This window comes from Zosterops lateralis (genome assembly GCF_965231275.1).
Source record: "Zosterops lateralis genome assembly, chromosome: 21".
Lineage (NCBI taxonomy): Eukaryota > Metazoa > Chordata > Aves > Passeriformes > Zosteropidae > Zosterops > Zosterops lateralis.
Window position 1 is genome coordinate 1,972,880 of NC_139781.1, and position 12,644 is coordinate 1,985,523.

The 12,644-nt window shown below is 41.9% G+C and overlaps 2 protein-coding genes across 2 annotated transcripts in view; one reads left to right on the plus strand and one right to left on the minus strand.

Annotated features, from left to right (window-relative positions):
- The window catches only part of COL4A6 (collagen type IV alpha 6 chain), a 101,563-nt gene extending 97,167 nt beyond the window's left edge, over positions 1–4,396 (minus strand). The window contains exon 1 of the mRNA XM_083876283.1: positions 4,352–4,396. The gene's annotated coding sequence lies outside the window, so the exon portion shown is untranslated. The remainder of the gene's footprint in view (positions 1–4,351) is intronic.
- A 916-nt stretch (positions 4,397–5,312) lies between these two features.
- Positions 5,313–12,644, plus strand: part of COL4A5 (collagen type IV alpha 5 chain) — a gene marked incomplete at its 5' end in the record, with an annotated part of 67,987 nt that continues 60,655 nt past the window's right edge. The window contains one exon of the mRNA XM_083876192.1: positions 5,313–5,558. Coding sequence (XP_083732318.1) covers positions 5,313–5,558 — 246 coding nt within the window. The remainder of the gene's footprint in view (positions 5,559–12,644) is intronic.

Consider the following 12,644-nt stretch of genomic DNA (forward strand, 5'->3'; position numbering starts at 1 on the left):
GTTCAAATGGGAAAGTATACTCAGCTTTACATGAAAATTTCCCCTAAAATGCAACATCTTAGCAAAAGCTAGAAAATTAGCACTGTCATCAACAATCAGTTTCTTTTTTTAGTAATGCTCCTTATTTTGCTACAGAACCAGAGTATAAATCTTATTATTTTACCATAGAGCTGTTGTTATTCAAACCTGACCTTTGCAGAAAGACCATTCTCAATGCAGTACATGAATCTTCACCAACAAGTGTCTCCACAGCCATGCATTCTTAGAGATTAGAAGCTGCCTTATCTGGTAAGCAAATGCTTAGATTAATAAAATTAGTTTGGTATTTTATATTATTTCTTGAATTCTGTAGACTCCTTCCTTATAAAAGTAACATTACTGCAGATACTGTTTTTTTCTTAATAAAGTTTATGGCTACATAAAGATACAACTGTAAAAGTCAAGTTACAGAAGGGTTGCATACTTATAAATACTGATTAAAATGGCAAAGGAAAGGTCAAAACTTTATAAATACCTCTTAATGGATAGCATCATATATGCAGAAATTGAATTGGAAAGAGTTACAGTAAGAGCTGCAACTCTGGTTTTAAATATCCATAATTAAACAGCTAATTTTTCCCCTGTCAGAGGCTCTGGAACAATATTTATTTTTGGCCACTGAAAACAAGGACTGGAGTTCAATTAAGCTGGTCCAGTACATATTAAAGGAAAAAGATACTAAGAAGCATTAGTATCATAGATATAAAAACAATAAAAACCACACAGAAAACCTGGGATATATTAAGACACAGATAAATAAGATGACTTGGGCTAGCTTGTCACAAACTAGCAGAGCTTCAGTTACTCAAAATAGAGCAGACTTCTCAGAACTGGTTTTAGCACACAAATTCTGTTTGCCTTACTTGGATACTGAAGATGTTCTGCTGAACAAGATATTGCGTGCTAGGGAAAGGAAGCGGCTCTAGTTCATCTGCACATTTATTAGCTAAAAAACCCAAAAATAAAGAAACAAAACCAAACAAAAAGACCACAGAACAACAAAAAAGCCCCCAGATTAGAAAGAGTTGCAACAGTACATGACATCTACTCACAGAATAAACCTTACTGAACTCCACCTGAAAGCTCAGTTGTTCCAACAGAACATGTCTGACAATGAGTTCTCAAAGTCCTAAAAGTAGTTCTTGAGGCTACCACATCAAAACTAGGATGTATTCCAGGTGTGTTCAACCAGCTCAACAACAACAGAAAGTAAATAAATGAGGAGTTTCCATCTCACCTGTATGCCAGGTGTGCTCTCAGGGGGGCACAGAATGACTGCACAGGACTATGATGCAGTCAGTTGAGAGCTTTGTGAAGGGACACGAATCTCAAATTTCAGTATAAGAGGCTGTCTCTTGGTTTAGTGACCATTTTCAGCCCATGCTCCACCTCACATTTATGACATCCTAGAAACATCAGCAAAACTCTGACTATGCTTTTAAAAGTCCCTCTCCTAAAAACTCTACTTTGCACTGCAGCCTGCAGAAGCCTCAGGGGAGGACAGTGAACAGTCAAGGCAAACCCCTGCACTGTTCCAACATTTTGTGTTATCTCCCCTACCTTTGGACAAACTTCTGTCACTTGTCTTAGTGCAATGAACATCTTGAAGATAGCACTATGCTGTTATTTTGTGTTTGCACAGCATCTTGCACTGATGCTCCTGGTACATTATTAATGAAAATTATTGATAACAAAAGACTGAAACCATGAATGAAGCACAGCCTCTGGAGGGACTCCAGGGGGAAAGCTGATAGGGGGGAAACTCTTAGGTCACTCCCAGCAATTGGTCTACAGGGTGACAACCTCCCTGCCAAGCACTCCATGTGTAACAGCAAGTCATCCATGTTTTCAACATTTGCTTCAAGAAAACAGAGATCATGTTACAAGACTAATTTTGGACTGTCATTCAAAATAGATCATGATTTATACCCAAGAAAAAAAATTATGAATGGATATATTAATTCAGATACACATAAAAATCTTATTCTTACTGAAAGGGAGATGACTACACCTCATAACTGAGACCTCTGAATCAAAGCCAGCTTTGATACCAGATGTGCCAGCCACTGTTTATACCAGTCATGTCCACAGTACCATTCCTGAAGAGTGCTCAAGAACTTGGAACAACATTTTAGTGATGTTTCTTTTACCACAGCTAAGTTATTGAAATGAGATTATTTAAAAGAAAAAAATACTAACAAAGTTATAAATTACATCATCCTCAGCAACAAGTTGACTGTTGAATAGCTTTTTAGTAGTGGTTACTCCTTTAGCTTTAACCTCATTTTATTGACATTATACTTCACTATGCTCCAGCACTTCAAATTATACACCTGAGATTATCAAGAAGTGTTTCAGAGATCCTAGTTTTCCTAAAAAAGTTCTGTTTAGTGCAAGTTCAATCACCAGTACTTTTTCTCAACAGCTTACCTCATGCTGGAAGGTGTTAAGACATGTTTTTAAATCAGTGATACCAGAAAGTCAGTTATTAACCTACTGCTGTATCTGAAGTTGACAAAAATATAGTTTTATTCTTTCCTGCTGGGCATGTTTGACAGAAATTTATTAGAAATCATTAAATCCATTATCTGCTTAGACATAAAAGCACTAAGTATTTTACGGTCCTATTTCTGATTCTTCTTCATATTTTTAGACTGATTACACAGCAACGAGGATTTTCATTGTTTTCTAACCCTGAAGAAAACTCTCAAGAAGACTGAGAAATATCACGCAGATATTAATTTTAATTATTGTGATCAACGTAATCGACAGGAGTCCTTTTATGGGCAGTGAAAGATGTTGAAGAGCTAACAGAAATCTCACTGCTTAAGAGATGTTTTCCAACAGGTATGGAGCAAAATTGCAGCAAACAACTGAAAATCTGCTGTTAGCTACATCTGCATCAATCAGCAACAATTTCACTCCCATATCGCATAAATTGATACAAATGATTGCAAAATGTGGCACATTTGTCTCAAAATCATTTCAATATTTGCCTGTAAAGCACTTGCTCTATAAAAGTCATTTCTACCTCTGTTCCACTGCAGTGAGAACTCTTAGTAGAACAGTTCTTGGTTTTGTTGAACAAAACCCTCTAATCTTTTAATCTTTGAGAAGATTAGAGCTTGTAGCTACCACCTGATCAGGATGATGAAATTCTACTAGTGCAATTGATTATGAAAAATGCAAAACATAATCAAGCCTTTCCTATTTGTAAAAAGTATAAACCCCTCTGCTATTAAAGCCTTTTCAAAAGATTTCTTCTCAGTTGCACAGAAAGGTTATAGATCCTTAAAGTTTTAATCAAAAGAGTAGCAAAAGCAGTAGAAAAACATTGGCTAACAAGTCAAGAACTCATGTGTCAAGTGGTTTTCTTAGAAATCTGTCTGGAATTGAATCAAAACAAACATGCTTGAAACACATTACATTAACATTAATTCAATATTGTATTTGCACTGTAAAATCCACACCACAAACATTATTGTCCAATCTTAATTTACATTACAATATAACAAAGAGGTGTTTTTTGAACTGCTGATTGTACATCAGTTGGACACTTGGTTTAGGCTACAGATTTATTCACTAGTTAAGTGGGCTAACAATTGCAGATTCCAGTTGCAAAAAATCTATTGCCATACCAAAGAAGAAGAAAATTATGAGCATTTTAAAAATCTGTCGTCCCCTACTACTCTGCTTAAACATTAATTAGGGACAGCAAGGCAAAATCCATGTTTATGTCATAAAGTTGTCAGATCATAAAGTCATTGTTTCTGTACACCAACTTAGAATTTAAAACACCTTTACTAATCCATAGTCATGAACCTTAATACAACACTTAAAAGCTTAATCCTTTAATTTTTCACATCTCTTTTACTCAGTTATGACGTGTTCTGGATGGCATCCCTTGTGAACAAGGACCTGGAGTCCTCGTTTAAAGCAAGGCTTGAGAAGATGCTGGAAAAGACCTAAAGGCAGTCAGCTGCAAAGAGAGACCCTGCTCTCGCTTCAGACACTAAAAGCTGTTACACCGCACACAGACAGTATTCCAAAAGTACTTTCCAGAAGTACCACCCAGTGTACTTTTCACAAGCTAGTCAAAGGAGAGCAGAGGAAAGGCACAAAGGAACTCCAGAGTAGAGGTGTACGGTAATAAATAAATAAATAAATAAATAAATAAAAATCCGCGCATCTTTTAGAGGGGGGGCGAGGATGCATCTTATTTCTGGCCGAAGGATGCCCAAAGCCCGACAGGTTTTTAGCGGGCACGTTCCCCTGCAGCGAGCACTGTGCGGCCGGACCTGCAGACACTTACCGCACTCGCCAGCTCCGCGCCCAGCCCGAGGAGCAGCAGCAGCAGCGCCCTGCGGGAGAAGGCAAAGGACAGAGTGACGGCGGGCCGGGGCAGCGCGGGGAGGGGCGGCCGCGCTCGGCACTCACCCTGTGCGCCCCATGGCCCCCGGGCCCCGCCGCCACTCGGGGCGGGCAGGGCACGGCGCGACCCCTCCGTGGGCTCCTTCCCCCGGCACGACGGGGCGCTGAGAGCGGCCGGGATGGACCCGCTCGGGGTCGGGCAGTGCCGCTTCCCTCAGGCGCTCACTCGCAGGAAGTTCGCGCGGTCCCTGCCGAGGCGGCACCGCACCTGAGCGGGGCCGGGTGGGCCGAGACTGAGCCCCGCGCCCGCCCCTCCTGAGGGGCGACCCGGCACTGGCAACAAGTCCCCCTTCCACCCACACGCTCCGGAGACTTCCGCTGCAGAAAGTAGTCCGGTGGAGGTGCGGGGCGGGGAGAGGCGGCGCCCGCTCCTGGAGCCGACAAAACCGCGGCCCGGGGGTAGGGTGTGGGGGGACCGCGGGCTCCTCGGGAAGGGGCGGTGGCAGCAGCGTGCCCCACACCGCCCGCCCCCGGAGCGGAGGAATACCGTAGTCCCGGGAGGACTTGAGCCGGGAGAAGCGGGCAGAGTGCGGCAGAGGGGCGGCCGGGGGAGCCGCCTGAGGGAGCCGCGCTGCCCCGCCGGGCTATGCCCGCGCCGCAGGGCCGGCCCCGGAGCTCCTGAGCCGCCACGATGGAGCCGCGGTGCCGGGGCTGCAGCCTGGCCGCCGGCTGCTGGGTGCTGCTGCTGCTGCTGGGGTGCTGGGGGCCGCGGGAGGCGGCGGCGGCGGTGAGTGTGGGGCGCCCGCCTTCTTCTCCTCGGGTTCTCCTCCTTGTTCTCCCCCTCTCCCGGCGGGTGCGGCCGCGGTGCGGAGCCTCGCGGGGAGCTGTGGAGCCCCTTTGGGATGGGGGTGGCTGAAGGAAGGTGGGGTCCCCTGACAGGAGCCCGGCGGCTCTGGGGGTCGGCGGCGAGGCCGGGCCGCGGGAAGGTCTCGCCGGTGCCGGCGTTCCCGGGCCGCTCGCCCCGGGCAGAGCCCGCGGTGCTGCCCCGTCGGGCCGGACCGGACCGTGAGAGCCGCCCGCACCTCTGGGTTCGCCGGCGGCTCCGGGCAGGGACGGAGTGCGAGGCGGGGGAAGCCCGGGGGAGCTTAGTGTGGGCTCTGAACCCGCTGTTCCTCCAGGACAAAGGAGGAAAGATTTCCCCCCCTGCCTTCCCCCCAAAAAAAAGAACTCCGTGAAGAGGTGTCTGAGCTCTGGCCGCTGAGCCGTCACCTGCAGCCGAGTAACACCTGGATTGGCAGGGAGATGGAGCCATGTGGTTTGTCGGAGGACTGAGCACCGGGACTTGGTTTTCTCGAGACTTGTGTTTCTGCTTTCTTAAAACTCAAGTGGCAGTGCTGGCGGAGGTGGTGAATGTGTGCGGTGTAGTGGGGAGCGCACGGCAGGCGGCCTGGAGGAGACTTTGGATCTTTGGAACAGGGATGCTCTCCCGCCTTCCCTGGAGCGGCGGGGCCTTGGAGCTGAGAGATGGGAGAGGTGATCGCTAGCTTCGGGTTTCAGGCTATTTGACTAAGACTTCTGGCTGTTCACGAGTGGTGAAATGATCTAAAAAGGCTCTCACTTTAAGCTGCATTAATTTCAGATTTTACGATTCCTATATTTTTTTAACTTTTTTTTTTTTTTAAGTTTACTTGGAAATAAAAAAAAAATCCAGATTTCTGTCGTTTAGGACTCCTTTCTAGTTGAAAACTCATGTTCTGGTAATAAGTGCAGAGTATAATTCTGCTACTCCCCCCCTTCAATTCTGTAGTTAGTGCTGACAAAATCTTATTTGTCTTGAACTGTCCTTTGAAGTGCATTCCTTCACAGTGAAACTTTGTAGACCTTTCATCTGCCCTCTGAAAAAGCAAAGACCAGCCATAATATACTTCCTTCCTCTTCCACCCCTCCTCAGTGTGCCCAGGTGGGAACCCAAGTGTAAGTGATACTGGTGTGGCAGCAGGGCTGGCTGATAGGGAGAGCTGCTCGGCTCCAGGGTGTCTGTAACGCTGGTTCATGGGGCCTCACCCCAGCCTGCCATAACCCCCACCCCAAAAAGGAGCCTGGCACTCCCACCTGCAGGACTTCACTGTTTTAGCAGGTGGGGGTTGAAGATGGGGAGATTTGTGTGCATAAATGTGTTTTCTTTCTTCAGGAAAGCGTCCAAGCAGAGTTCTCTGTGTGTGTGATTGCTGTGACTCTGTGGGGTGTGGGAAGGGGTCTGTGGTGACCCTGTAGGCAGTCCCCTGCCTTGGGAGAAATGAAGAAAGGAGCAAAACCAGTGGTAGACTTTCTGATTCTTAACACCACCTTGTGCTGCAGCTTCTCTTTTATGATTTGCAGTGAGATAAGATAAACTGAAGACCCAAGGGCTGAGTGGGGTGGGGGGGAAAGAGAGAGATGGCTCTCCTCCAAACTACATAAATCCCACTGGTCTTTTATAATATGTTTTTTTTTTCCTAATGGTTGCAATACTCAATACTTTGATGTTCTGATGTATTTGAATTTCCTGTGTTAACACTAAATGTTGCTGATCCATATTAATGGGGACCAGCAATTTATTCTACTCATTGTCAGAAAGGGTTGACTAAATGCAGCAGTGTGTTTGATGCACATTGTCTCTTCTGTGAATTTTGTTTCTGTGTCAGAATCGTCCTCCCAAAAGGGCAAATTTGGTCAAATGACTTCAAGTCATTCTGGTGCCTTATTCAAATAATACCTGAAATTTTTATTCAGCATCATCATTCACATTTTCAACAACAACAAAAAAAATTGTATCTTCTTTGCTCCAGATTGTTGCAACAGTGTATATTTCTTTGTGATCAGTTACCAAGTGATAGAATATAGCTGAGTGATAGAATATATCCTCTGTCAGTGTGCCCATCACAGAGAAATAAATCCCTGTGACTTATTAAAGAAAACCAAACCAACATTTCATACTCAAGTAGGGATGGATTTCATTGTTCAGATTTGATTGCTGGGTTTTCACAGCCCGTAGTCTAAACTTGGTGAGTAGCGTGTGGATCGTGCTGTGCCCCCTGGTGCAGACTCATTGCTGATGTCGAATGAAGCCTGTAACTGCTGCTGAGCAGTGTAAAACTAACTGGGAGTTTGAAAGTGGTCTTACTTTAGAATGGGAGAATGAATGAGATGGAAGATGGTTTCATCAATTAATGAAGTTAGAATATTTTAAAAAGTGCTTATTTGTATGCTTTCAGCAGAGGCTATGAGGGTTTATTCCAATGGACAATTTCAATTATTGCTTAAGTGCCTTGCTAATAGTTTTAATATAAATCTACATACATGTAGCAAAATTTATAATTTATATAGGTTTATAAGCCAACCTTTTATAATCAGATTTTTTTTTTCCTTTCCTGGCAGGTTTACACTTGCACTGTGTTATAGAAAAGTGATTACAAGCTGTGACTGGGAAATCTGTTTAATTAAAGAACATAGATGGGCTAGATTCTTCAGTTGTGCTGTCTATGAAACTCACTAGAAGTTAGTGACTGACTATTGGCTTATATTGGAAAAATGTCCCACATAACTAAGGCCTAGATTTTTAAAGTATAAGTAGACTTAGCCCAAAAGTTGGTAAAAAGTGAGTCAATGCAATGTCCTTTTTTCTTTACCTTCCATTATAATTCCAGTTTGACTAAAAGTATAAGGTTGAAAACAGTTGTTCAAGTATGGTCAGGCAGGCTGGCAAGATGGATATAATTTGTGTTCAAGGAAGTAATTTATTATTTGTGAAAGTTCTCTAAGTTTAGTTGAGATTTCTTTTTTCCCTTTCAGAGGTTACCATATGTATAAATATATGGTACCATGTCAGTAATTACAATGTACATGATTAATATGGTTAATTTGATCATCTGTGCTTCTCTTGTTTGTCCTAACTATTTTATCATGGCAGTGGTGGTGGCTGTAATTTTTTTCCATTTCATAACTGGCAGTGGCTCTTTCTAGTTACAAAAGCTAGGTCTGTAGAAGCAGAAAGAAGTGGATGCTGGCTTTTAGGATTCAGAAGGTATTTCATCCTGAAATTCTGTAGATGTGTCTTGATTAGTCATGCACAAGATTTGGTTTCATAACATCAAGGCTCAAGGCCTCCTGTTTGCAACTTGTCATTTGTCATGGGCTTTGATTTTGATCTTTCATGGCTTTTAGTTGAAGATATATAGTAAAAGTTATATCTCAAGTTGTGTTCTAGCATGTACTAAAATGCTAACAAATCCAAGGAATCCTGAATGAAGCAAAATATAAGAGCAATTTAGACCATAACAGAATCTTTTATGAAATCATTATGCTTTTTTTTTTTTCCCCCCCCCCCCAGATTTTCCACATGATGGAAATAGAATGATATTTCAGGGGAACTTCCTAGGCTTTCATTTTCGTTTTCCTGGTCATTAATAATCTACACACTGGAAGAAATCATTAGTTACCTTTCTTGAAGTAGAAAAGGAAATGTTCCTAGGGCAAAGTTAGTTAATTTATTTAACAGCATATGTTAATTTATGTAGTGATCTTTTTTCTACTATGAATAAGCAATGATGCTTACTGTAATGCAATTAGCTCTTGTTGGGTTTACTAGAACATGTGCAAACTTTTCTATATTACAAAACTACCGAAATCATTCAGGGCATCCCAGCAAATCTAATGTGCATTTTTTCAGTCTGGGGCAAAGTACAGGGAGGAATGTGTTTTGCACATGCAGTGAAGATGCACTGTGCATTTTTACCTTTCATTCACTGAGATTAAAAAGCTTCTTTTCCAATTGTGTGAACTCTCCACTGATCACTCCAGAACCAGATGTCCAGGCAATATTCACATATATGTTCTAGTAATGGTATTGCACTGAATGGAGAGCAGCCTCTGCCAGTGGTGATAATACCAGACAAAATTGCTTTGAATTAAGGCACTTCTTGCTGGTCTGCTTCATAAGGCTGTGTGGACTCAGTGACATTAAAAACCACTGGGGTGCTTTGAAGTTCCTGCTCAACGCAACGTTGGGCAATCTGCTGTTGACTGCAGACTTTTTAGTGCTGTAAACCATCTATTCTCAAGAGTACCTGAAATAAAACTTGTTGAAAAAATAGTGCTGACGCAGTTTTAGGGACCACTAAGCAGCATTCTGTACTCTCCTGTGAAACATTTGCAGTGCAATTAAACCTTATTAAATATCATTGGTATTGCGCAGTGTCTGAAAAAAAAAGAGGCAATGTGCTGAGCATCCTGGATCTGTAATTGCTAAGTGTGGGGAGGAAAAGCTTCAATGGGATGTGAAATTGTCATCAGAATAAACATAGCTGAGACGTAGAATAAAGGGTCCTATATTGCTTATATTAAAAAAAAATTGCTTTGCAATTCACTGAGTCTTTCTTGCAGAGCTTAAGTCTTTCTTGGACAACTTCTTGTGAGGAGCTGCAAGAAGCAAAGACTGCAGGATGTGATCTTAAAATTAAGAGAGATGGATGAAGGGCAATTAGATAATTGCAAGGCTGTATTACAAGTTTTACATTGTAGCTTAAGCCTGTTAATCCTTTATTCTCTCTTCTTCCAGAAGGCATGATGCTGAAACTAATGTATTAGTAGACATATTTAGTCTGCTTCAAAAAGACTGATATTGTGTGATTCCTAGTTATGAAACCCTGCCTCTTTTTCCATGTTTTGAGTAGGACTGGACTAAATAACCCCAAGGCTCCTTCCAGCCTGAATTATCCTAAAAGTCTAAAATTACATGGAAGTACAGTTGTGCTCCTAGGTGTACTTTCTGTTAAGACAATTTTCATATCCAGTAATCAAAAGTTAATCATAATTCATTAAGTTAAATTGCAGATTGGAAGGTATCAGATTAATTTTTTTTTTTTAATTTAGTTTCAACTTGTCAAGAAATTGTCTCTTAAGGTTTCAGCACATAGCATTCAGAATTTTAATTTTGTATTCCACTCTTGTGGAGGTGTCTTATGAAGTGTGTGTTTGTACATGTATTATTCTGTTATAATGGCACAGAAGAGAAATTGCGTGGCAATTACTCAATGTTTAGGGGTTTTGGTTTGGGATTTTTTTACTTGAGGAGTGTGTGTTAGGAGTTGGAAAGAAAGGAGATTTATAGCTATGGATTTCAGCTCACTTGAAGGTTCCTGGTTATTGCAGCTCTGTTGAATTTCTTTGTCCCCTCCCTTTGGAGGACAAGGGAAGTAGTTTAGTCTCTCATCTGTATTTTGTTTCTTTTACCTAATCTCTCCAGAGAATTAAAATGTTAGGGTTGAATTTCAATCTCTTCTCTCTCCTAGCACTGTAAAAGGCATCTGTATGCAACACACTTTGCTGTTTGACTTTTGATTCTAGTTTATTATCTACAGAATGATTCCTTTTATTGAGGCATAGCTGGACCTGCTGAACTGTCCTAGTCTAGTCTAACATGACTCCAGTCCATACTAGATAAGCTTTGCTACTGCAGCTCTGCTGAAATCCTGCCTTTCCCCCTCTTTCCTGAAGATAAGCCAAGGCTTATTCACTTCCCTGCCTGAACACAGGTTAGTAAGTCTTTTTGCCAGTGTCTGTATCTGTCAGGATTTTCTGCTGAAATGCATTAAACATGTTGGAAAGTGTGTTTATTCTAGGACTGGCTTTAGTTGTTAGCAAGATCAATCTTAATTTTAAACCTCATCATTAATTTAGAGGAAGATATCTATGCTGTACTGTTTCCTAGAGAATTTAGATGCATTTGGAAACCAGACTTAGACATTTGGTTGCTGCTGAGGTCTATGGATGTGGTAGACACCTCTTCTCCAGGAGGTGCAGTGAGCACAGAGGAGGAAATCCTTGGTTTCTGTTGATGTGCTCCACTGGTATGAAACCAAGACTTTCACCTCTTGACATCTTTCTCTACTGCAGTAGTTGTGTCTCTCCTGCTGTTGAATTTGGAGATGTAGTTCTGATAGATAAGATCAGCTCATTGGCTCTGGTAGAAGAAACAGAGGTTTGGCAGGTCCATTTGGTGCTGTTTGCTGCTCCTGAGAGCTGTAGCAAACAACCAGAGCTGCAGTGGAATGCCTTCATTTCAGAGATTCAGAGCCATTCATGAGAAAGAGAAAGCTCCACAGAGACTCTTCAGCTCAGCCCGTTTTAGGAACTACAGCTCTAAGTGGCACAAGTTACAATATCTTAGTGCTCTTGTATAGGAAATGGAGCAGAACTGTGCAGATGTTCCTTTGTAGCTTATTTTACTGTTTGACTGTCTTTTTATGTGGTTACTGAGCTGGACAAAAATATGGAACTTTATTATGCAAAAGTATAAAATTTTGGCTTTATCTGACAACTGTAGTGCTAAAGTGAAGTAACTTATAGCATTTGTACTGAGAGAAATTGTACTGAGCCCTTGTAATAGTGATGAGTTTTGAATGCTGTTTCAAGTCATTCGCTTGATGTTTGGAATAATCAGTTACCAACAGGTGCTGTGGCTTCTTCCTTGCCTGCAGTGCTGTAGGCTGGCAGTCTTGTTTTCCTGTTATCAACTCCTTCATGCTTTTCTTACAGCGGGAGTTTTCTACCTTTCTCTCTTAATCTAGAAAGATATGAATCATGAGTCCTAATTTGTGTGGAGTAGTAACTTAATTTGTATTATAGTATAAGCAGCCTGATGCAAAACTTGTGACTTGGAATCCAGGACTATTTAAATTAGTTAGGGAAATAAGGAGTGATTTTACATATGGTGGAATTGCCTTTATTTCTCCAGTACTCTGCAAATGTCAAAAGTCTACAGTGTATTCAGAATAGTTAGTTTTATTTCTATCTGTTCTGGTTCCTATCCACTTCAACTCCTGCATTCTGTGTGAAAATATAACAAGCATTAGTTATTAACTACATAAAGCTGTCAAGCTTAGGCAACCATTAATTCCACAGTTATAGTTGATTATTTGTAATTCACCATCTTAGCAATGAAGGCTTGTCTTCCCTCCTTAGGAAGGTCTTTATTTCATGAGTCATAAATGTATTTCTATCTAGCATCAGTCTGTGTTTGTTAAATACAGCATCTATTCTTCAAAAGCAAACCTTTCTCTTTATGCACTTAAATCCCCCAGGAATCTGATAGAAAGGAAGAAAATGACCACCCTGAACCATGAGCTGTGTTCTTTCTACACCTTGAATTAAAGTAGCAATTATGAAAACCCACAATTAAATCACTTTACTTAAAG